The sequence below is a fragment of the Pan paniscus genome, chromosome 6 (genome assembly GCF_029289425.2).
Source record: "Pan paniscus chromosome 6, NHGRI_mPanPan1-v2.0_pri, whole genome shotgun sequence".
NCBI lineage: Eukaryota > Metazoa > Chordata > Mammalia > Primates > Hominidae > Pan > Pan paniscus.
The window spans coordinates 164,497,981-164,524,101 of NC_073255.2; the positions used below are offsets into that span (position 1 = coordinate 164,497,981).

At 43.2% G+C, this 26,121-nt stretch overlaps 1 protein-coding gene and 1 long non-coding RNA gene across 2 annotated transcripts in view; one reads left to right on the plus strand and one right to left on the minus strand.

The window, feature by feature from the left end:
• Window positions 1-8,143: 8,143 nt before the first annotated feature.
• Window positions 8,144-12,970, minus strand: LOC134730822 (uncharacterized). The gene is made up of 2 exons (XR_010112797.1): window positions 12,660-12,970; window positions 8,144-8,309 (listed from the first exon to the last, which is right to left on the minus strand). It is a non-coding gene; the product is annotated as an uncharacterized LOC134730822 (long non-coding RNA).
• Window positions 12,971-12,980: 10 nt separating this feature from the next.
• Window positions 12,981-26,121, plus strand: part of SND1 (staphylococcal nuclease and tudor domain containing 1) — a 436,722-nt gene continuing 423,581 nt past the window's right edge. The window contains exon 1 of the mRNA XM_003806046.5: window positions 12,981-13,438. Coding sequence (XP_003806094.1) covers window positions 13,361-13,438 — 78 coding nt within the window. The 5' untranslated portion in view covers window positions 12,981-13,360. The remainder of the gene's footprint in view (window positions 13,439-26,121) is intronic.

A 26,121-nucleotide genomic window follows, 5' to 3' on the forward strand; every position in this document is an offset into this window, starting at 1 on the left:
CTGCCTCCCGGGTTTAAGCAATTCTCCTGCCTCAGTCTCCTGAATAGCTGGGATTACAGGCATGTGCCACCATGCCCAGCTAGTTTTTGTATTTTCAGTAGAGAGGGGATTTCGCTATGTTGGCCAGGCTGGTCTCGAACTCCTGAACTCAGGTGATCTGCCCACCTTGGCCTCCCAAAGTTCTGGGATTACAGGCTTGAGCCACTGTACCTGGCCTTGACCCTTTTATTTTTAAGCAGAGTTTTTGCTTTTATAGTGATTGCTGTTTCTTACCACAGAATCTTTCACTGAATCACAATTCAGCAAATTCCTGTAGGTTTTATGTGAACTTTTGTAAGAAATAGCCACATTTCACATTTCTGCACCTCTTACAAACCTCTGTTAAAAAACATTGCCCATTGGAGCTATCATCTCATCCCAGTTAAAATGGCTTTTATCTGAAAGACAGGCAATAACAAATGCTGGCAAAGATGTGAAGAAAATGGAACCTGTACACACTGTTGATGGGAATATAAATTAGTACAACCACCGTGGAGGACAGTATGGAGATTCCTCGAAAAATTAAAAATAGGCTGAGTATGGTGGCCCACGCCTGCAATCCCAGCACTTTGGGAGGCTGAGAAAGGAGGTTCATTTCTGAGTCAAGGAGTTTGAGACCAGCTTGGGCAACACAGTGAGACCTCATCTCTACAAAATAAAAATTAAGTTAAAAAATTAGTTGATTGTGGTGGTGCATACCTGTAGTCCCAGCTACTGGGGAGGCTAAGGCAGGAGGATCACTTGAGCCCAAGAGTTCTAGGCTGCAGTGAGCCATGGTTGTTCCACTGCACTCCAGCTTGGGTGATAGAGGAAGACCCTGTATCAGTAACCACAACAACAAAAATTAAAATAGAGCTACCACATGATCCAGCAATCTTGCTGCTAGATATATACCCAAAATAAAGGAAATCAGTCTATGAAAGAGACAGATGCACTCTCATGTTTACTGCAGCACTATTCACAATAGCCAAGATTTGGAGGCAACCTAAGTGTCCATCGATAGATGAATGGATAAAGAAACTGTGGTACATATACACCGTGGAGTACTGTTCAGCCATAAAAAAGAATGAGATCCTGTCATTTGCAACAACATGGATGGAGCTGGAGGACATTATGGTAAGTAAAATAGCCAGGCACAGAAAGACAAACTTCACATGTTCTCACTTAATTGCGGGAGCTAAAAATTGAACTCCCAGAGACAGAATGATAGTTACCAGAGGCTGGGAAGGGTAGTGGCATGCGGGATTGGAAGAGGTGGGGATGGTTAAGGGTACAAAAACATAGTTAGATAGAATGAATAGGAGCTAGTATTTGATAGCACAACAGGGTGAGTACAGTAAACAAGAATTTATTGTACATTTAAAAACAACTAATTATAATTGGAATGTTTGCAACACAAAGAAATGATCAATGTTTGAAGTGATGGATACCCCATTTACCCTGATGTGATTACTATACTTGTACGCCTCTATCAAAGTATCACACATACCCCATAAATACATTTATTTACCTATTATGTACCCATAAAAATTAAAATTTGAGAAAAAACCAAAAAACATTGCTCATTGTATTACTCATTGTTCTTTAAATAAAGAGTCATGTAATGAAAGCCTTCTAGAAATCAGTGTCAAGGGAAATGTTTGTCTCTTCCCATTAAATAATATGCTTACTTTGATCAGACAGTGAGAATCATATAACCTTAATGTGTCTTCTTTGTTTTTGCCTTGGTTACAAGTACTTCTAATTCAAATTTAAAGTTTAACCATTATAATGATCTCATCCTGAGTTTCTGATATTAGAATGTGAGCTCCCAGAATGCAGAGATTTTGTCCATTTTTGTTCCCTGTTCTAGGGACAGAGCTCCAGGCAGAGGGAAACAGCTCAAAGGCTCTGTATTGAGAGCTAAAAAAAAAAAAAAGTAGGCTGGGCGTGGGGGCTCATGCCTGTAATCCCAGAACTTTGGGAGGCCGAGGTAGGAGGATCACAAGGTCAGCAGTTCGAGACCAGCCTGGCCAATGTGGTGAAACCCTATCTCTACTAAAAATACAAAAATTAGCCAAGCGTGGTGGTGGGCACCTGTAGTCCCAGCTGCTTGGGAGGTTGAGGCAGGAGAATCGCTTGAACTGGGGAGGCGGAGGTTGCAGTGAGCCGAGATCGTGCCACTGCACTCCAGCCTGGGCAACAGAGCGAGACTCCGTCTCAAAAAAAAAAAAAAAAAAAAAGAAAAAAAAGTAAAAGGCTGGGCATGGTAGCTCACACGTGTAATCCTAGCACTTTGGGAGCCCGAGGTGGGCAGATTGCCTGAGCTCAGGAGTTCAAGACCAGCCTGGGCAACACGGTGAAACCCCGTCTCTACTAAAATACAAAAAAATTAGCCAGGCATGGCAGCGAGTGCCTGTAGTCCCAGCTACTCAGCAGGCTGAGACAGGAGAATTGCTCGAACCCAGGAGGCAGAGGTTGTACTGAGCTGAGATCATGTCACTGCACTCCAGCCTGGGCGACAGAGTGAGACTCCGTCTCTAAATAAAAAAAAAAAAAAAAAAAAAAAAGAAAGAAAATGTAAACATTACATAACTCATTGGTAGTTTAGCCTGTTTCAATTGCTCATAAAGCAACATCTTATCCTCTGAAGCACTCTTAAGAGAGCAAACTCTATTAACTGCTCTCCACTGAACAACAGAGTATGGTATAAATAGCAAATATACTTTGATATTTCACAAAATCATTTTATATTGGAATTTATGCCACTCTCAAATGCATGAAACAAAGACTTGGAGTAAAGAGGAAAGAGATGATTTTCCACTTTTTGGTATCTGTGGTATTTGTGTGGAATGTGGCTGAAATAGATCATTATTCTATCTGAAATAGTTATCCTTCGGGAGCATTAATATGGAGGAGAGCCAGAAAAAGGCACCTGAAAAAAATGCAAGGACCATCCTGAAATCCACCCTGAGTTGACTGTGCCCCTTCAGCTGCCACCTGAACCCTGGCCTCTTGCCTCAGCTCCTGTCCCTATCCTCTGACTCCCAGCAATGACAAATCTGTCTTGTTGGTGGTAGCTCCACCCTCAGCATTCCAGTTATCCTGTCTCTATTCACAGGCCCTGGGGCCCATTCTCTCACTTCTGGGCTTGCCCCTGCACTCCTGACCCTTACCATTCATCCAGATCCTAACCTCTTTCTTTGCTTCATCTTCATTGCTCTGGTCCCTAAGCTCTGACAGCTGACAGCAGTTGTCCTAGTGGGGACGATGCCCACCCAGTCCAGAGGTCTGGCTTCGGTCTGGATCCGCTCCTGGTGATTCCAGGGCCTGCCTTCCCTGGAAAGGGCCTCATCTTCAGTCTGGGGGTCACTGATTCTATAGAAATTCATCCTGTCTTCTGATTCCCAAGTCCTCCCACTTTATTTAGAAGATTGAGAACATCTAATGCGACTATCTCAACATCTATCTTCTCCTCAAAATGTTTCTGCATCATTACATGACACCTCTTCCTTTGCTCTTGACTTTATTTCATTTATTATTTTTTTCTTTTTGAGATGGAGTTTCGCTCTTGTTGCCCAGGCTGGAGAGCAATGGCTCGATCTCGGCTCACTGCAACCTCCGCCTCCAGGGTTCAAGTGATTCTCCTGCCTCAGCCTCCTGAGTAGCTGGGATTACAGGCATACTCCACCACGCCCAGCTAATTTTGTATTTTTAGTAGAGACGGGGTTTCTCCATGTTGGTCAAGCTGGTCTCGAACTGCTGACCTCAGGTGATCTGCCTGCCTCAGCCTCCCAAAGTGCTGGGATTACAGGTGTGAGCCACCGCACCTGGCCTGCTCTTGACTTTAAATGAGAACTGTTTTGCTATTAGAACTCCTGTTAGTAGATGGGAGAGCTGCCACCAGCCTCAGTCTTTGGATGATTATGTGAGGAAAGTCACCATCCTGGGCTGTTGTGTGAGAAAGAAATACACCTTTGTATTATCTAGGTCACTGAATAATTAGTTCTTTTGTTCCCACAGCTGGCCTCCCTTATCTAATATACAGGAGCAGGCTATAGTTAAGGCATGTGTGGGTACTGGAAGAGGTGCAGACACATTCTATTGTTGGCAGAAGTTAAATAATATTTATGATTCCATGAACTATACTATGTTGGGATCCATCCAATGATAGTAACCCCCACTAAGATCCCTAACTTTCACCCTAACTATACTTGACATTCTTAGGTTCAATTTCCAGAAATCACAAAGGATATATAACAGATATAAGGAATGCAAAGAGAAGGTAAATAAGTCATCTCAGACATTCAAACAGACTGAATACTTCAATTTAGTTCAAAATACAATTATTGAGTGCTTATTCTTTACAAGGCAGTGCCAGGCCTATGGAGAACACACAAGTTAACAAGATTCATAGGAGCTTATTGCCAAAAAGTTTACTGGTCAGTTCAACTGTTACACAAATAACTATGACACGAGGAGAGTGCAGTGCACACCACCAGAAAGGCATTATCCAAAATGTCTGGGGATAAAGGGGAAGGAAGAGTCACTTCTGATTGGAGGCCTCTCAGATAACTTTATGGGAAAAGCTGTGTCTGAACTGAGCTGTAGAACGGCATTCCAAGTGGAGGGAATTGGGTGTAGGCAAAAAACCAGGGACGGAAAGCTCTAGGTGTATTTGGGGTGAGATTTTTAGTGTGGCTATTGCTGCTGGAGCCACAGTAAGCAAGAGAGGGCATGTACACAGGGTTATGTCCTTCAGTGGACAGGAGGCCTTTCTGCAGGCACAAGATAGCAGAGAAGTGGAGGAAGCCAGTGGTCCCAGGCCTGCACGTTCCCCGAGGCAGGCCTTTAGTACTGGGAGCCCTGGACCAGAGACAGCAATCATGAAACACACGCTTACTGCTTTTGGCTTTTTGGGTCTGGAGAGAATGAGGGGCCAGGATTCTGTCTTGAAAGAGAGAATGGAGGCCAGATGCAGTTGGCTCACGCCTGTAATCCCAGCACTTTGAGAGGCTGAGGTGGGCAGATCATGAGGTCAAGATATCGAGACCATCCCAGCCAACATGGTGAAACCCTGTCTCTACTAAAAATACAAAAATTAGCTGGGCATGGTGGCATGTGCCTGTAGTCCCAGCTACTCGGGAGGCTGAGGCAGGAGAATTGCTTGAACCCGGGAGGTGGAGGTTGCAGCGAGCCAAGATCGTGCCACTGCACTCCAGCCTGGCGACAAACAGAGCGAGACTCCATCTCAAAAATAAATAAATAAATAAAGAGAGAGAGAGAATGGAGCTTGGGAATAGGCCAGAGTTCTAGAAAGGCAGAATTGGCCAGAAGAAAAGAAGAGGCCCAAGGTTCAGGCCACCCTAATACCCATTTCTGATTCCCTCTCTCGTCAATCAAAATGCCTTCCCAGCCTCCCCTGCAGCAAGGAGAGGCCTTAGGCCTTAGGATGGGCACTTCTGGGAAAACTTGCTCTCCTGATAAAAATGAGCAGACATTTCTGGCATTGGTCTTTTCCCTCTTCTTTTTGTTGCCTCCTTCTCCTCTTCCTCCTCCTTTTCCTTCTTGTTCCAGTGTCTGGAGCTGAAGCAGCTATTTTGCAACTACAAAGGAAAAGCCAAGGAAATTGCTGAGATGCCTGCACTGAGATGGTTGAACTTTTAAATAAATACCTCCAGCTTCTTGATCTGTAAGAGAAAAATGTATAGTAGTGCTCACTGTAATCCGCAGTTTTGCTTTCTGCAGTTTCAGTTACCCACAGTCAACTGTGGTTCAAAAACATTGAGATATTTTCAGAGAGTAAGAGAGAATCGTTCATATAACATTTATTATAGTATATTGTATAATTGTTCTGTTTTCTTATTAGTTATTATTGTTAATCTCTTACTGTGCCTAATTTATAAATTAAACATACATAGTTATGTATATATGCATAGAAAAAAACAATATATATCTGCAATTACTGCAGTACTATCTGCAGTTTCAGGCATCTGCTGGGGGTCTTGGAACATATACCTTTCAGATAAGGGGGGACTTCTGTATGTTTATGCCATGGTTAATCTAGTTTGCTGTTACTTGCTGAAACTTTAACTCTGAGTCTGCTGACTTTAGGACTGACTTCAGGATTCTGGGGAGAGAAAGGAATCTTCATAATATCTTGATCATCTCAGTTTACAGAGTCTCAGAACAACATGCTACCTTATAATAAAAGTGGTACAATTGCATAAAGTTTTTTTATGCCTTTTTTCTTAGAAATTTGTGTAGCAAGCAAGGTTGGGAGTGATAGAACATGACAGTGGCCAAAGCCAACAGCTGCAGCAGGAGCGAATTAATATACAATTATCTAAGACTACTGAGAACCCAGAGGCATTGATTAATGACATTTGGGAGAACAGAATGAAGTTTGGCCTTGCCATTAAATGACAACAGGACAGGGTACAAAGTTGATCCACTAACTAAAAGTTTTGTAATTGTTACCCAATCATAGACTTATATAAATGAGGATTACACTTTTGTAAGTCCTTTACATTGAGTTATTATATAGATAGGGCAAATTGGGAAGAGCGCATTATTATCCTTATGTTCAAATAATTTTTTCTACTATGAGGTTTGAGAAATAATGTCTAAGCCTAAAGCATAGGAAATTTTTTCTTTTTTCTTAACAGTATGTGTGCATTCCACTTTTAATGTTACAAACTAAACTTTTTTGTTGTTTCTTAAAACTTTTTTTAAATGATGGGTTATGCTATTACTCATTTTAACCAAGTTTGGACTACACAAAGCATACAGAAATATTTTTTAAACCTACATAGAAGATTATGGTAACAGATATGACAGCAATATTCAAATTTAATCACCTAATCTGATGCTATGCAATAGTCACTAGCCATATGTGTTACATTGATTAAAATCAAATAACATTAAAAATCTACTTCCTCAGTTGCACTAGCCACATTTCAAGGGCTCATTAGCTGGTGGCTACTGTGTTGGACAGAGCATATATATGGCATTTTCGTCATTGCAGAAAGTTCTTTTAGATAGCACTGGTTTAGACAAGTTGGGTTTGTGAGGCTTTTCTTTTAAAAAAATATACAGTGTATCTTGACTCCATCCTTATTAGTTGTTGACCTAGAGTTGGCTGGTCACCTTTTCTAAGCACTAAAGTCCTCCTTTGTGGAAAGAGATTGATTATATCTACTTCATAGGGTTGTTCTTAAAAGAAAAAAAAAGGAGGAGGGTGAAAGGAGAAGCTGAAAAGTAGGTCAGGGCCACGTGGTGAGGGTGCTATGCTATGTGGGGTGGGGGGTAGTGGGGTGGGGGAGGCACTGCAATTTTAAGGAAGGAGTTGATGTGATTGAAAATTGTCTCGCTCTGTCATCCAGGCTGGAGTGCAGTGGCACAATCTTGGCTCATTGCAACCTCTGCCTCCTGGGTACAAGCGATTCTCCTGCCTCAGCCTCCCTAGTAGCTGGGATTACAGGCGCATGCCACCATGCCCGACTAATTTTTGAATTTTTAGTAGAGACGGGGTTTTGCCATGTTGGCTAGGCTGGTCTTGAACTGACCTTAGGTGATCTGCCTGCTTTGGCCTCCCAAAGTACTGGGATTACAGGTGTGAGCCTCCGTGCCCGGCTGAAAATTGCATTTTAGAAAGAATATCAGGTTGGCAGTATGGGGAATGGGTTGAAGCTGGAGGTGGGCTGGGAAGAATGGAGGCAGAAAGTTATTCCACGGTGTTGAGTTTTCTCCTGTTTTCCCAAAGGAAACTTACTGGAGAGTTGAAAACTCTTTCTTTGCTCAGCTTCTGAATTCTACAGGTGCAGGCCCAGGATGAGAGGAACATGCTTGGATATCTTGGAAGCAGGCTAGTCAAATAGCTCAGAGAAAACTATTTATGGTAGAAAGTTCTAGGTTCAAATCTTGACTCCATCCTTATTAGCTGTTGACCTAGATTTGGTTCATCACCTTTTCTAAGCACTAATGTCCTCCTTTGTGGAAAGAGATTGACTATATCTACTTCATAGGATTGTTTTAAGGGTTAAATTATGTAATGTAGGTAAAAACATGTAGCACAGAGTCTGTTTAGTGCATATGTTTAGTGCTCAATATATTCAGGCCATTATTACTGAGAGGAACATATTTCCTAAATTTATTTTCAAGGAAGTTCAAGAAATAGGATGCTTTGTTTGTTTCAGTGAATCTTGTGCATCTTCAGACTACATTCTGTGTTTGTTCTCCATTGCACACAAAAAAAGTCTTCTTTAAGGATTTCAAAGTCCCTTTCCTTCCTGTAAAGGCACAGGGGAAAGATCATGAGCTTTAGAGCCGTAAGAGCTAGTGTCAAATCCCTTCTCTACTAGCATTCATTAAAAAATTAACGCATAGGTCTAGGCAATGTTCTAAGTCTTTAACATTTACTGATTCATATGATCCTGCAAACCAAAGCAATCCTATGAGGTAGGTCCTATTATCATTTTTATTCTACAGACAAGAAACCTAAGGCACAGAGATACTACACAACCTGGTCAAGGTATACAGTGTTGGGATGTGAACCATGCAGTCTGGTTCCAGGGCCTGTGTGTTTGAGTGTGCTGCTGTAGATCCAACAGATTTCCAAGACTGACTGAGGAATGGGAAAGAAGGAAGGGGGAGGAATCACAGATAACACAAAGGCTTTAGGCTTGCAACTGGGTAGCTTTAGGTACCATTGTATGGGCTGAGAAACATACTAAGGCAGAGCAGGTTTGGGAGGAAAGAGAATTAGTTCCTTGTGACACATGTTGAATTTGAATTCTTCAGGTGATAGCCATGAGCAGATTTTTTTGTTTGTTTGTTTTTGAGATGGAGTTTCGCTCTTCTTGCCCAGGCTAGAGTGCGATGGTGTGATCTCGGCTCACTGCAACCTCCGCCTCCTGGGTTCAAGGGATTCTCCTGCCTCAGCCAAGCAGCTGGGATTACAGGCATGCGCCACCATACCCGGGGCTAATTTTGTATTTTTAGTAGAGACGGCGTTTCTCCATGTTGGTCAGGCTGGTCTCGAACTCCTGACCTCCTGATCCCCCTGCTTTGGCCTCCCAAAGTGCTGGGATTACAGGTGTGAGTCACTGCGCCCAGCCCAGCCATGAGCAGATCTTTAGAGTATCACTGGACAGATGGGTCTGGAGCTCAAGAGAGATTTTAACAGGAGTTGTATATATTTGGGAGTCATTGGTATGCAGTCATGGAAGTAGATACGATGTCTTAAGAATGTTTAGAATTAGAAAAGAAGATGCTTTCCGGAGAACCCTGAGGAACATCAATACTAAGGGGCAGGCAAAGGAGTCATCACAATGGAGATGAGAAGGAGCAGCTAGGAGATGGGAGGGATACACAGGTATAGTATCTCAGTAGAAAGGCATTTCAAAGGGCAAACAGTGTCAAATGCTATGGAGATCTCAGCAAATTGAGGTCTGAAAAGTGTCCACTGAATGTAGTAACAAGGAGGTCATCAGTGACCTTGGAGAGAACTGTTTTGGTAAATTGGTAAGGGCAATAGTCAGAATGCAGAGGGCTGAGGATTGAATATGGTGTGACGATGTGAAGGCAACAAAGAGAATTTTAGCAAGAAGATTTGCCTGTGAAGGGAGGAGAGATATCTGGAGATGGATGTGGAATGAAGGAAAAATTTATTTAATTAATTGACTTTTACAAAGCAAGAAATTTGAGAATACTTAAGTGCTAATGAGGCTGGTCTGAAGGTAGTGTTATATCAACTGATTGTTCGCTGTCAGTTATAGATTGAACTCCTTGTTCTACTCTTTTTTAAGATTAAAAAAATTTTTTTAATGCTAATGAGGAGAACCTAGGATAAAATGAGAAGCTGTAAAAACCGGAGAGGGAATGATTGGAAATGTGGAGGGGGCAGATCAAGAACTAAGACGAAGAGTTTAGCCTGAAGAGTAGGAGGGAGTTTTTTCTTTGTAATGTGAGACAAGGTAGCAAATATAAGAAGCCATGTTTCCTCATTTCTGCTTCTCAGCAGAATTTCACAAAGCCCCTGACTGTGACAATGACACACTGCTACCCTGAAAGATGCTCTGAAGAAAAAACAGGATAAAGCACACGGCCCCCAGTGTCTCTTGCCTGAGTCAATATAGTCCATAAAAGATAAATGACCTTAGTCCTTGCCTTTCCCTGCACATAACAACTGACAGAGTTAGTGGTTCTGCTTCTAACATGTATAACCAAATGTACTTTAGAGATCTATAACCAGATGTACTCTTAACACCCAAGCTTTGATGTGATTTTGCATGTACTGAACCTCCACCTCCTATATATAAGCAATGGGCTGAAACACTGTGCAGGAGCAGTCTGGCAACCGCTCCTGGGCTATATGTAGTCCTTGGGCCTCAGTAAGACTTCTGGATAAAACTAACTTTAATTCTTTAAAAGCTTGATTTTTTTTTCTTTAGTTGACAGTAACAAGGGATAAGAGAGGAATGAGAAGGAAGATAAGATTTTAGATTCAGTGGTGGGAAATTGAAGGAGTTCTTGATGATTTTCTCTCCCAAGTAGGAGGCCTTATCACTTTCAGAGTGTGGGAAACAGTGGAGTCAGTTAAAACAAACTCAATAGAGTTCAAGGCTGAACTGACTGAATAAAGAGAAGAAATTCCAGGCACCGTGTGAGGGCCCATTAATTAATTCACTGTGGCACCAACCTGCAGAATTGAGTGTTTTCTCCAGGTAAGTGGTAGGTTTGAAGAAAGTAGAGAGCTATAGAGGGCCTAGAGTTGAGGTTTTGACAGGTGGGCCCAGTGAAAGACAATGGGAATTACAGATGAAGATATTGGTAGGAAAGGGGCTAAAATGATGGACAGTGCATGGAGTCTAGCCAAGGATCCAGGAGAAGGCAGAGGGTAGCTGGTAAAGCAAGGGTAGTGAGTTCAGGGACTTTAAATTCTAGTTAAAGCTTGTCCTCTGTTGTCTCTCGCTTGCTCTGATGGAAATCAGCTGTTATGTTGTGAGTTGCCCTATGGAGAGACCCATGTAGAAGGAAACTGAACCACTGAAAAACTGAGGCTCTTAGTCCAACATCTTGAGGAACTGAATTCTGTCAGCAACTATGAGTGAGCTTGGGAAGCAATCTACCTTCAGTCAGAGGAGGACCTTCAGATGAGACCACAGTCCCCTTCCCAACTCCCCTTGACACCTTGACTGCAGCTTTATAAGAGAAGACCCGGAGGAAAAGGCAGGCACCCACCCCAGATTCCTTACCCACAAAAACTGTGAGATAAATGCTTATTGTTTTCTTTAGTATTTAAGTTTTGGGGCAAATTGTTATGTAACTAATACAAGATATAAGATAATTAACTGAATGAGAAGGGAGAGAGGACAGCAGTTATGATCAAAGACAAAGTGTTTGAGTTTACAATCGTACCTATGAAGTTATGGTGTTTTATCTGTCTGGAGAACGTCCTAAATTGGTGCAGAGGTCAAGTTTACTGAAGATGAGGTCAAGGAGCAAAGAGGTCAGGCTATGGGATAAGTCATGCTCGTAGATATTGAAGTATTTCAGGATTATTGGCTGAAGACCGTGCACCAAGTGTTAACAATTTCAATGAATGACACGGTAGAAATAGGGGTACGGTAGATAAAAAGCCACGAGATAGAGAGGGGTATATGATGGAACGAACTTCCACAGAGGTTTTTTTTTTTTTTTTTTTTTGGAAAAGGGTGGCAAATTAGGGATCTAAGAAGGTGACCTCAAAACTTAACCCTGGGATATGTTTAGTGTGGGAGAATAAACTTACAATCTTTTAAGAGAGCAGGGGGCCATGCACTGTGGTTAATGCATGTAATCCCAGCACTTTAGGAGGCCGAGGTAGGAGGATAGCTTGAGCCCAGGAGACCAGCCTGGGCAACAAAGTGAAATCTCAGCTCTACAAAAAAAAAATTAGCTGGGCGTGGTAGCGCGGACCCGTGGTACCAGCTCCAGCTACACAGGAGACTGAGGCAGGAGGATCGCTTGAGCCTGGGAGTGTCAAGGCTGCAGTGAGCCGTGATCGTGCCCCCGCACTCCAGCCTGAGCGACAGAGCGAGACTTTGTCTCAAAAAAGCCACAAAACCAAAGAAACAAAAAAACTGCAAGGGAAGTACTGTCTTCAGTGTAGAGCCAAGTTTTACGATTAAATGACATAACACATGCAAGGTCCTTGGTTCCACATAGTGGGCACTCAACGAATATTAGTTCTCGCTAAACAGTCACTTAAATATTTGTAGGCCCTGGCTCTCCCGTTCCTTCCCCGACCTTTTTACTGGGGCTAGGGAAGGTATCCGGTGGCTGGAGGCGCTTCACACTGGGTCGGGGGAGAGCGTGAAGCGAGCCTTTTCCCTAACGTCACGGGAGCAGCTGGGAAGAGACCGAAGAACGAGGGTCACTTTCCCCTGTATACGCGGCATGTCCTTCCTCTAAGAGACATTTATTCCTCCCACCAACAAACATTAATGGAACGCCTCACAAGTGCTAGACCCCACCGACACAAACAAGGGCGAGACACACTCTCTGACTACAAAAAGGGCGCGCGGCCGCGTGGCAGGTCAAAGCCCACATCGGTAGGAGGTTCCACAAAGCTCTGATTTTCCAAGTTCTCTCCATACTTTTAGCCAAGGTAAAATGTCGGAAGTCGAGTGGAGCGGGTACGGAGATTCCTCCAGGACTCTGCCTGCGTGGCTCCACCCTCCCAGGCCGCATTCCCGGGTACACCGGCGCCCACCTAGGTGGGTATACAAGTGTGCGCCCCTGAGGCCAGCGGGGAAGGACGTCATGGGCGAGGTCAGGCGGGAGGGCGCGGCTGGCTCCGCCCCTGGGGCTCCCATGGCCCCCCGCGCCCCGCGGCCAGATGCTGACGTGTCCTTTCCTTCCCACTACACCTCCCGACATTACCTACTCCGGCTGCCCCGGAAGTCCCGCCCCATATTTAGCCCATCCTTGCAAATCAACTCTTTCAGCGCTTCCTGGAACTCGCCACCGTTTTGGGGACCAAGAGGCGGGGCTCCGCGAGCAGGGTGCCTATTGGCCTGAGGTCCGGCGGGCTCTGGGCGCTAATTGGGCGGAGGGCGGTGGCGCTCTGGCACGCTTGCGCGGCGAGTAGAACGTGTGGCGGCGGCGGAGATCGCGTATCTTTCGCTCCGTGTCCCGCTGCTGCTCCTGTGAGCGCCCGGCGAGTCCGTCCCGTCCACCGTCCGCAGCTGGTAGCCAGCCTGCCCCTCGCCTCGACTCCCTTTCACCAACACCGACACCCACATTGACACCTCCAGTCCGGCCAGCCGCTCCACTCGTTGCCTTTGCATCTCCACACATGGCGTCCTCCGCGCAGAGCGGCGGCTCCTCCGGGGGACCCGCGGTCCCCACCGTGCAGCGGGGCATCGTCAAGATGGTGAGAACGGGCCCCGGACACCGACCCCTCTGCCTGCCTTCGGGCGGGAGTCAGGCATTGACTCCACCTCCCGCCAGCCTGCTCCATGTCCCAGATCCCCTTTCCTCTGCCCCCTTCCTCACTTTTCGTCGATTCTCCGAATCCTCTCACTAGACGGAAGCAGACACGGAGTCCCCTTGTTCCTTGCCTCCCGGACACCTTGACATCAGGGGTCACAGTGATTTCCGAGGTTGCGGCATTCGGATCTCCTGTCTGTTTACCAGGACAGATCGATTACTGATTGATTAACAGACAATTCGTTGATATCTGTCCTCCCATCCCCCGTCTTTCTGTTCATTTTGACATATGCTGAGTAGTTAGCAGTTTTTCGAGATCCTGACATCGGCTCTTCTCTACTAGTACTTGGCCATCATGAAACTTTTCTGTTCCCACAAACGCTGTTACTTGACTCCCAAGTTTTCTCACTCTGTGGCCCTCTTTTCCTCTCTTTCCCTCCACCTCTTGTGTCGACCTGAAAGCTCCTGATCTTTGTGTACTTTTGACTTCTAAAAGGTTAGGCCGGCAAGAATCTTAGTAATCATCATTGTTCTCCCGTCCCTTAAAGATAAGGAGATAGGCTTGAAGAAGGCAAGTGACTTGGTTAAGGTCACATGGTGGTTTGGGTTGGAGCCATAGCAAGAGCCCAAGTGTTCGGATTCCTGGTCTAGTGCTCATAGCACTATAGATTCTGCCTGATTTTATATACCCTCACTTTTTGAAAATAATTCAATTTTGAATTTGAACCTGCAAAGTTTATTTTTACAGTTTACTCCTAGCTCCATGATAATTTGATAATATAAATTCACTTTATCACTTGCCCCCAGTTGTCCTCCCCAAAACCCTTCCAAATCTTGGAACCTGACATTTCTTGGTTTTACCAATTTTCTGGTTTATGATGACTGTAAACTTCTAGATGTCGTTTCATACTGCAGTTCTGACATTTGTATCTGCAACAGCAAATATCTTTTGTGATACTTTCTCCCAAGGCTCCACAAGTTTTGCTGTTGTAGAAAGTTTTGAAAAATTCTATTTTAGGCCTGGTGCGGTGGCTCATGGTGGTAATCCCAGCACTTAGGAGGCCGAGGTGGGAGGATTGCTTGAGGCCAGGAGTTGGAGATCAGCCTGGGCAACATAGCAAGACCCAGTTTTAAAAAAATTCTATTTTATTACCCTGTTATCTTTCACAAGATTAAAATGTTCTGCAGCTTATGTGTGTGTAAAGCTGATTTTAAGATCCCCTTGCCCAATTCCCATGTGCTCATTTCTTAAGGTAATAGTCTGCCACCAGCCAAGATTCTTGGGATTTTCAGTACTGCCTTTTCCTTTTGTTTATATGTAATGGAGGGTCAGAACTGATCTGAAACTGAATGAGAAGAGAATTTCCAAGATCCGCATATATTTTTCCTCTGAAATACTGACCTGACCCATGAAAGGATTATCCTAAAGTGGCTCTTCTTTCGTTAGCTTTTTCATTTGCACTGATCTTCTCTTCACCATAGGAACAAAAACATCTCTTGGCTCTCCGGTGTTGGGTTTGGCAGTAAGAAAGAGTGGATCTTTCTGAGATTTCTCCTTGCTGAGGTTTAAATTGTTCTTAAAGGTCTCTCTCATTTGTGGAATGGGAATAGAATGAGGCTGAACATAGTTTTGTTTCCGCCAATGCTGGAGGCTTTTAGGGCATCTGGATTCTGTGCGGTGACTGCCCACAAATTACCCCCATGGATACTGAATATCACCAATTACTTGTTTATTGTCATGTCTTGTGCTGACTATTCTGCTCATATTGTCTCATTTGTAATACCTAACAAGTAGATAACGATTATCAGCCACATTTTATAGATGTGTAATTTGAGGTTTAGAAAGAATAGTTAACCCAAGGACAGGTACCTTATATTGGTAATAAGAGGCAGAGCTGAGACTTGAACCCAGGCCTGTCTGCCACGGCACATGCTCTTCAATATCATGCACGATGTCTCTGACTTCATGACTCCAGGGTATTAATTTATAACATGGAGGGTGGGGCCAGTGATGCATAACCACAAATTGCAGGAAAGTGAAGCTGTCTATAATTGAGAAAAGATTAGATGTTACTCCTTGTCTTGTCTGGGAGCTGCTATTATGGTAAATGACTTCATTTGGTGCTTATGGTCTTCACATAGGAGTATGGTGTGGAAGATGATTGAGTCTGGGAAGTGGCATATACAATTCAGTGATTTGAGCCATCTGTACTGAGTATAGATTGCACTGCCTTCTCTGACCACACTACAGGGGATGGGTGAGTTACAGGCAGGGATTAGGGGAGGAAAGCTGAGTGAACTGCAGAGTGACAGGCAGATTTGTGCCAGGCTTAGAAGCCTTGTCTGGAATGAAAAATTGACCACTGGCAAATTGCTCTGTGTGAAGCTCTTCTGCTAAGCAAAGTTGTATTTTCCTGTAGAGTAATAGTTTCCATTGGTACTAGGAACTGCTTTGCAAGAACTCTACAAAGGAAGATGGAGCTCTGTGACAGATGAAAGTGAGAAAGAAATAGTTTGATGAATAGGAAAACAGGAGACATTACTTTTCTGCCTTTTGGGAGAGAGGTAGAAATTGGAACACTGACCTACGCTTTTCATTGTAAACTCTTTGGATTTATCTGGACTCAGGCTGAGCTGAAGGTCTGAAATCGTCTAGGGTTGAAGTTTGCTGCTGTAAAGAGGAATAGTCCTTCCTCTTTTTTGGCAAAAGAAAGTGTTGTAGGGCCGTGAAAGGCACAAGTTTCTTCTGGTCTCTGCTTTGCTATCCTGTTAAGTCCTACATTATTTTGTTCAAGGTTGAAGAACTTGGGAATCCAGTTGTAAAACACTTTGACCAATTTTTAAAAAACGAGGGTGATGTTGACACCTGTGTCTGCTATTGAGAGTCGGGGTGAAGGGACAGAGTTGGTTCTGGAATATTTAAGGAGGAAGTGGACAGTAAGTTGATACAGATATTTTGGAGTTGTTCTGTTACAGAAAAAATCAGCAAGGATGATGGAAAAACTTAAGATGGATTTGTATTTTCTGAGTTGGGATGAGACTAGCGAGTATGTGGGTGGACAAAATATAACCCAGATAAATACATGTCTTCTATCAAATCAGATTTTATTTTCTCGAAACCCTGAAGGATTTAAAATCTAGGTTTCTTTGAATAATTTGCTTGATACTCTTTAACTGCAACAGAATATTGTCAGCAGATGTTAAGTAGATGAGGTTGGGAGAAGTGTTGGGGTACTTAGTATAAATTGAGTCACCCCCCTTAGCTTTGAGATGGCTATTTTCTCTGGTTTTACTGACCTGGTTTACTCTCTGTTTTTTTCTCTTTGGGTATGTTTACATGTCTTGTCAAGCATTCGCAACAGCAGAATGAATCTTGAATTCTTGAATCTTCTGTGCTTATCGGAAGCAGCCATGGAGGCAGCATATCTTATCCTACTTATGGTGTGGAAGGCTGAAGGGAGGACGGACAGTGCCAAATCCCAGTTCCCATTTCACCTTACCCTCCCCTCACCCACTTAATTGCCTCAGAAGGGGAAAGGAATGCCTCTGCTAGTCTTTTGTTTTATTCTAAGAACCATGATTCTCACTGGGTGACCAAAGCAAAGGGACACAAGGGAGGAAAGGGCCATAATTTTCTCCTTCAATGGGACTTGTGCTGTCAGGTTGTTGTAAAGCAAGATGTAGACTTCTTGCTGGGTAGCTTAGTGGTGATTCCTTCAGTGTACAGCCTCTAGGAAATCCCACCTATAATTCAGTTCATTATAGCTAAATGTTTCTTAGGTTTCTTTCTTTTTCTTTTTCTTTTCTTTCTTTTTTTTTTTTTTTTTAAGATGGAGTCTCGCTTTGTCGCCCAGGCTGGAGTGCAGTGGCGCTATCTTGGCTCACTGCAACCTCCACCTCTTGGGTTCAAGCGATTCTCCTGCCTCAGCCTCCCGAGTAGCTGGGATTACAGGCGCGTGTCAGCATGCCCAGCTAACTTTTGTACTTTTAGTAGAGTCATGGTTTCACCATGTTGGCTGGTCTTGAACTGGCCTCAAGCTGTCTGCCCACCTCGGCCTCCCAAAGTGCTGGGATTACAGGTGTAATTTTAGGTTTCTGAACTAAGAAGTGTGTGTCTTTGAAAAGTTCAGTGGGGACAGAGAAGTTTGTTGACCTGCTCTTTCTTACATGTACTTCGCTCATGCAGGAATATTGCGGGAAGTCAGGGAACCCGAACAGAGGGACTGGCTATGTTGAAGTATTGGGGGTGGGTTCCCCCAATACAGGAAAAAACAAACAAACAAAACCCACCTTTCCTAAGCTACTTAAAATACCCTTCTACTATTCCAAGGGATGAGGTAGCTGAATAACAATATTTTAGAAGGGCCATTTATAAAGAAGTAGATAGGCTAGGATGGAAGGCTTTTCCCTGTGGTCTTAAAATGCCCATTTCCCAGCAGGTAAGCCTGGTAGCTTTTAATCAAGATTGTAAGTAAAGGAACACTAAGTTTTTACTGTATCTTAAAGGTTTTCTGTCATTTTTCTGTCAAAAGGAAGCATCCATCTGGCTCTAGTTATGTTAGCAGTGTAGTAACTAATGAAATAGAATCATAAGCAATCATACTTCCTTTCTTTCTTGAACAAGTATTTATTGATCATCTGCTATCTGTCAAGCTCTGTCTGGGCATTGGAGAAACAGAATTTAAAAAGTAGATCAAATTTCTATCCTTATGGCTTATGGAGGAGTCAGACAATAAAGAAGTTAACAAGAAATAAGCATGATCATACAAGATAGTGATACCAGGTAAGGGACTGGGACAGAGTGGTTTGTAGTAAGGGAGAGGGTGGGTCTTTTGGATACTGTGTTTAGGAAAGACTTCTCAGAAGATGGCATTTGTGCTGAGATCTGATGGACATCAAAAACTAACCATAAAGGAAGGGCGTTCCTGGCCGAGGAAACAGCAAATGCAAAGCCCCTGGGGTTTCCACCATTGATGATTTATTTTTTATTTTTTATTTTTTTCAGTCAGGATTTCACTTAGTTGCCAGGCTGGAATGCAGTGGCACAATCATGGCTCATTGCAGCCTTGAACTCCTGGGCTCAAGGGATCCTCCTGCCTCAGCCTCCTGAGTAGCTAGGACTACAGGTGCGTGCTACCACACCTGGCTAATCTTTTATTCTTTCTTGTAGAAATGGGGTCTTGCTATGTTGCCCAGGCTGGTCTCGAACTCCTGGACTCAAGTGACCTTCTCCACTCTGGCCTCCCAAAGTGCTGGGTTTATAGGCATGAGCCACTGCACTTGGCCTATGATTTATTCTTTAGAGTTTTTATAGTAGCTCTTCAGTTTCTTCACGTTCAGTATCCCATGTAAATAGTTTGGGTTTAACCTGAGTTATTATGTAATATATGTGTTTAAGGGTGATAAAAGGAAGAGAGGCAGTGGAGGTGGTAATTTTTCTGGTACCCTGGTGAGATCAACAGCTGACATTAAGTACACTGAATAAATATTAAGAATTGGAGGCTGGGCACAGTGGCTCATGCCTGTAATCCCAGCACTGTAATCCCATCCCTGTAATCCCAGGCCGAAGCAGGTGGGTCACCTGAGGTCAGGAGTTCGAGACTAGCCCAACCAACATGGCGAAACCCCATCTCTACTAAAAATACAAAAAAAATTAGCCAGGCATGGTGGCGCGTGCCTGTAGTCCCAGGTATTCCGGAGGCTGAGGCAGGAGAATCACTTGTACCTGGGAGGTGGACGTTGCAGTGAACTGAGATCGAGCCGTTGCCCTCCAGCCTGGGTGACAGAGTGAGACTGTGTCTCAAAAGAAAAAAGAATGAGAGACTGATAAGAAAAAATACTTAGTCATATGCTTGTTTCTAATAGGATTAAGACTAAGATTTTCTGACTATCAGCTAGTCCTGTGTATTCCCACAGTCACTATTTTTCTTCTAATGGAGGGAAAAACATGGATTAAAAAAGAAAATGCCTAAAGTAGGCTTTATAAGAGCTAAATAGCATCTAGAACTTGCCATTGTTGATATTTCTCTTAGCATTTTGTTACTACATGGAATTTACTGCTGCTCTGGCCTCTGGCAGTACTTTTTTGCCTAGCAAGCTTTAGTGAACTGTGTTAGTGAAAAGCAAAGTAGCATGCTTCAGGGGATCAAAACTAATTATCAGGTAAGAACTCGCTTACGCATTCTGTGGCTCATTAACATGAGTGGGAACTTCTGAGGCCAGTGACTAGTGCTGGCAATAGTGGGCAAATGCTTTGGTGAAGTCTATGCCCCAGTTTATTTGGAGGATGAAATTTGGGGAGCAAGTGAAAATTGTGATTTCTGTTTGTAGGTTTAGCAGAGAAAATTGGCCAGGTTTTTGAATTCAGGTAACAAGGTATCTAAGGCCTGTTGTCCACTCACTTCTCAGCATAGGCTAGCTATCCATCTGACAGGTGTGGTTCTAACAGGGGCATAGTAGATATCCTTTAGAGTCTGATCTTTGGATTTATTTCATTTCTCCAAGAAGAGCATAGGTACATACTGTAGGAAATTTTGTGCATTATCAGGGAAAACAAATGCAATGAAGGAACTCAACTCTTACTGGGCTTATCTGGCTTTTCCTCATATTTCTTGCTGGGAGATGAATACACAACCCGGTTTCTGTTGCTACTTCCTCTCTTGGGAGACTGACATATGCTTTTTGCTTTTACAGCAGAAATTTATGTGGAATCACAGGTTGTGAACATTCGATATAGATGGAATGTTACGAGATTTCACTTACTTTCATTAGACTCAATATGATACATTAATGATCTTTTTCTTCACTCTAATGTTTAAGAAAAAAATGAACAGTGGTTTCAGTTGGCATTTTTTAAAAATTAGGAAGTTAAGCAACTTATGGGAAAAATAAAACTAATTAAAATTTTGATGTCATTTTCAGATGCCATTTTTGAAATGTGTAATCTATGATATAAAGTGGTTTGGCACATTTTCTTCACTTATGTGCTTATCATGTGTGACTTAAGGTACCATCTCCTCTCTATTCCTCAACAAATTTTGAGGCTCTTTGGGTTCTTAGTTTTGTTTATGTGGCAAGTAGTCTGCTTGGGATGGTCTTGTAGCACCAACCTCATGTATATCAAGAGGAATAAAGGAGATTTAAAGAATCTGTGCTTAAAGTTAGTAATCTAATTTATTAACTTTGTCCCTGGAAAGCAGCATGGCAGAGAGAAGAGATCATTGGCCCAGAAGTCAGGGGACACAAGTTCTGGCCTGGGTGCTGCCATTTGGGTAATGTTGGGTAAGATATTCCACCTCAAACTCTCCTTTTCTCTAACATGAGGTTGCTGGATGCATTGTCTCTAAGCATTTTCCAGTCCCATAAGGCTGTAATTTTATAAGAAACCCTGTGTTACATTTCATTTAGGCATGCTGAAACAAAGTTGAGAAATCTCATACCTTAACGGCTTGACTTTGAATTGCCGTTTATCTTGCATAAAGCAGGTTTTCTGTTCCTATTCTTTTTTTTTCTTCTAATCTTTAGTTTGAGAAAGAAGATTAGTGGAAATATGGTTTTCCAGTGTGGAAGACCAGAGAGTTAGAATGAGACTAAATGATTGAATGGTGGGGTGGAGAGAGGGTAGATAGAAGTAAGGGGAGTTCTTGGTTTCCTTTCAGTAGTGTATCATGATAAACTAGTGGGAGTGTTGCTTGAGACCCAGAGGAACATGGTTCTGGTGGGTTTTATTCACCTAGTCCTATCTCTGCTTCAGAACACTGTGACATTTTCCTGGAGCAGCAGATCTTGACTTGAGAAGGGAAGGAGAGAGGAGGCAACTTAGGGAGCCTCTGGCTCATAGGGAGAGTCTATTCTTGCCCTGCTTTTGACTGGGAGACTGTGGTGGGAGTGTGGGGGCTAATAGGGTCCTGAGCTCTGTTCTTCTTGCTTGGAGCCAGGACTTTGGTTTTTGTTTAGTTTTGTTTTCAGATCTTTTTCAGTTCTATTTAATGCACAAGTACAAGTTGAGTAGCCCTTATCTGAAACACTTGGACTAGAAGTGTTTCAGTTTTTGGAATATTTGCATTATTCTTAGGGCTTAGCTTCGTTCACCTGGAAATCTGATATTCAAAATCCTCCAGTGAGCATTTTCTTTGAGCATTATGTTAGTGTTCAAAACATTTCAGATTTTGGATTTTTGGATTAGGGATGTTCAACCTGTATAGGAATCATTTTAATCTATTTTTGGCAGTTGCTCACACAGTTTCTTTACTTTTGAGTTTATTTTTTATGGTAAGCCTTCTTAAATCCTTTCTGGGAGTAGATTCAGAGTGAGAGAAAGGAGCCCAGTGATTTCCTAAACAGGTCATCGCATCAGGACAACCTAGAAGACGTTTTCCAGGCATTGAATTAGAAGCTCTGGGACTGGCCTGGAAAGGTCTATTTTCAAAAAAAGCCACTCCTAGGCTATTCTGAAAGAATCAGTTTGGGATTGATCTGGGGCTGGCATGTGAGATCCACTGATCTTGTTTAACTCCTGTACTGTTTGTAGTTGAAGGGGCGGGACATAAATGATAAGTGAAATGTATGTATGTGGGGGTGGGTGCACCAGAATTTTATGAGGGGAGGATAGTGGTTTCTTTCTCTTCGCATTTGTCTTGATGGTTCCCAGGACACTTTGTTTTTAATTTGTGGCTCAATATTGGGCTGGGGTCCTCAGGGTCCACTTATAGTGACTCAGATCCTATTCCTAGGTCACAACTGACAGCTGAGAAGTTGTTTTATATGCCTGATTTAGGCCATATGCTCATTTTAACACTCATCTGCGACTTTTCCTTCTGTTTGCATAGATTCCCAGGATCTTCCTGTAATTTGGCACCAATAGCTTGGCACATTATTTCAATGGAAGTCTTTAGTGTCATTTACAAAACTAAGATTTAAAATTCCTCACTTTCTGTTCTTGCAATCCTGAGGAGCTTCATCCCTAGGCCTTTTGGATCTCTCCTGTTTCTTATTCATAGGCCCCATTCTTAACAACACTAAAACCCCAAATGATCTACTCAATGGTCTTAGTCTTTATATTCCACTAGCTTGTCTAATATGGAAGTAAAAATAATTCTCAGGTCTTATGAAGTCCTTATGATTAGGGGTCACATTTACAGTTCCCTTGATGGCCTTTTTTCATTTTGGTCAACAGTTTTCCAGTTTATCCTGGAATTCCTTCAGAGCATTCAGGTGGATGTCATCCAGTGTTAGTAATTGAATAATTGGTATTTCTATACTCAACTTGCTGTTAAAATTTCAAGCAGTAGAGAGGTATGAAGTAAAAAAGAAAAATCCCTAGCTGGGCATGGTGGCCCACGCCTGTAATCTCAGCACTTTGGGAAGCCGAGGTGGGTAGATCACTTGAGGTTAGGAGTTTGAGACCAGCCTGGCCAACATGGCAAAACCCCATCTCTACTAAAAATACAAAAATTAGCCGGGCATGGTGGTGCGTGCCTGTAATCCCGGTTACTCAAGAGGCTGAGGGATGAGAATCTCTTGAACCTGGGAGGTGGAGGTTGCAGTGAGCCAAGATCACGCCACTGCACTGCAGCCTGGGCGGCAGAGGGAGACACAGTCTCAAAAAAAAAAAAAATCTCTCTCTCTCTGCCCTCCTTGCCCCTCAGCTTTCTACCATTCATTCTCATCCTCCCAGCAAACGTCAACAGTGTATTTGCTTCCAAAATGTTTCATGCAGATACACACCCTCTCCTCCTTTTTAAAAGAAACTGAAATAGGGTCAATCTCTATGTGTCTGGCAATTTTCTTTTTTTAGTAAATTGTCATGACTATCTTTCTGTCGTAGATCTACCTCATTCTTTTTTAATGGTTGAGCGGTATTCCACAGTTTGGATGTATATTATCTATTTTTCTGTTGATATATGTTGTTTTTAGCTTTTCATAATTCTAAGCACCATTGCACTGATTGAACTGTATATCTTTGTGCTCTGATGCTAGCATTTGTATAAGATAGATTCTAAAAGTGCAGCCACTGGTACCTTTTTTGTAACCTTTTTTGTTTTTGGTGGTGGTTGGGGTGCTTTACTTGTACCTTAGCTGTTTATTTCTTACAGGTGTCATGTTAGATAAAATTTAGGGTAAAATACTGCTTAGTAGCTCATTACTCAATAGTTTTTTTGTTTGGTAGTTTTATTTCCCCAATAAGACTATTCCTGAAAGCCACTTTGCCTTTTTTGTGGAGCGCAGGGCCCAGCACCTGGGCCTTGGTAAATAATTACTGTTGTCCCTTGGTATTTGGTTCCAAGACTTCCCCAACCTCCCAATATCTGGAGATGCTCAAGTCCCTTGTATAAAATGGGATAGTATTTGCACATAACCCGTGCACAACCTCTTTTATCTTTTTTTTTTTTTTTTGAGACAGAATCTCTCTGTCACCCAGGCTAGAGTACAGTGGCACAATCATGGCTTACTGCAGCCTCAACCTCCCAGGCTCAGGTGATCCTCCCACCTCAGCCCGCTGAGTAGCTGGGACTACAGGTACATGCCACCACACCCGGCTAATAAATTTTTTGTGGAGACGGGGTCTCCCTATCTTGCCTAGGCTGGTGTTGAACTCCTGGGCTGAAATGATCCTCCTGCCTCAGCCTCCAAAAGTGCTGGAATTACAGGTGTGAGCCACTGTGCCCAGCCTCCTGTATGCTTTAAATCATGTCTAGGTTACTAATAATACCTAATACAGTGTAAATGCTATGTAGATAGTTGCTATATTTTATTTTTAAATTTTTTTATTGTTGCATTGTTATTCTTACTGTTTTTTTCTTGAATATTTTTGACCTATGGTTGGTTGAATCCACGGATGTGAGGGCCTACTGTACTTCTTTTTTTTTTTTGAGATGGAGTCTCGCTCTGTCGCCAGGCTGGCGTGCAGTGGCACAATCTCGGCTCAGTGAAACCTCCACCTCTCGGGTTCAAGCGACTCCCCTGCCTCAGCCTCCCAAGTAGCTGGGACTACAGGTGCATGCCACTATGCCTGGCTAATGTTTGTTTTTTGTATTTTAGTAGAGATGGGGTTTCACCGTGTTGGCCAGGATGGTCTCCATCTCCTTACCTCGTGATCCGCCCACCTCGGCCTCCCAAAGTGCTGGGATTACAGGCGTGAGCCACCACGTCTGGCCTTCCTGTACTTCTTAATTGGTTGCCGGCCCCGCCAACCCCAGGTGTCTTAAGGTCTTAATACTGACAGGTGGAGTAGATCCTTTTTGGCTTTGTTTTTATCTGCTTTCTCTGGGTTCTGGAGAGTTCCATGACTAAGGAAATTTTTGACTTCCTAAAGTGCAGATGACAGGTGGAGGTGAGAGGCAAAATCATGTGAGAGAAGTCTGACTTTTTTCCTATTTGCTGGCTCATAGCTCTTCCTCTTTTTCCTTTTTCTTCTTGGATAAGAAGGTGGTGTGTGATATTGTGATGTAAAAAGAAATATATCTGGTCGTGGTCTTCTTGGCACAGAGCTCCTAAAACTCTAGTCATTTCTTTTTTGCTTTTTTCGAGACAAGGTCTCTGTTGCTCAGGCTGGAGTGCAGTGGTGCGATCACAACTCACTGCAGCCTCAGCCTGCCAGTCTTAAGAGATCCTCTGGCTAATTTTTGTATTTTTTGTAGAGGCGGGGTCTCTCTGTGCTACCCAGGCTGGTCTTGAACTCCTGGGCTCAAGTGATCCTCCTACCTTGACCTCCCAAAGTGTTAGGATTACAGGCGTGAGCTACTCTGCCCAGCAAACAAGCCCCTCTGAACCACACTTGAGTTAATGAGTGACTCTGGGAAGCTCCTAAGTGTGAGTGGGGCCTGGTTACTAGAGATCGAGTTCAATCACTGATGGCCAGTCATTTAATAAATCATGCCAATGTAAGGTAACCTCCTTAAATGATGGGGTTTGGAGAGCTTTGGGGTTGGGGAAAATGGGGAGGTGCTGAGAGGGTGGTGTGCCCAGAGAGGGCATGGAGGCTGTGCAGTCCACCCCCCATATATTACCTTATGTATCTCTTCCATCTGGCTGTTCCTGAGTTGTATACTTTTATATAAATCTAGTTACTAGTAAGTAGGTTGTTTTCCAGAGTTCTGTGAGCTATTCTAGCAAATTAATAAACCCGAGAAGAGGCTCATGAGAACACACACCTAATTTATAGCTGGTCAGTCATTAAGGGTGGCTTGAGCTTGGCATCTTCAGTGGGAGGAGTATTGTGGGATGGCACCTTTGACTTGTGGGATCTGACACTAATTCCAGGAAGACAGTGTCTGAATTGAATTGAATTGTAGAACACCCAGTTGGTGTCTGCAGAGAATTAGAGGATTGCTTGGTGTGGAAAAAAACCCACACACATTTGGTATCAGAAATGTTTGTGTGACTGTAGAAGAAAAACAAAAACAATTTTTTTGTCCTTTTTAGGGTGGTAGGTGGTAGTAGGAATGACAATATCTGGCACGGAGAACACTTGTTTTTTAGAGTTGTTTGGGGAGATATCACTGGACCAGGGGATCTGGTTTGCAGCCTTTCTGGATACTGGGAAGTGCTCATCCTAATCCTGGTATTGGTTTACCCAAAGTTTCCCAGGCTTCACATGTTTCTGTACTCCTGCAGTGGTTTTGATAT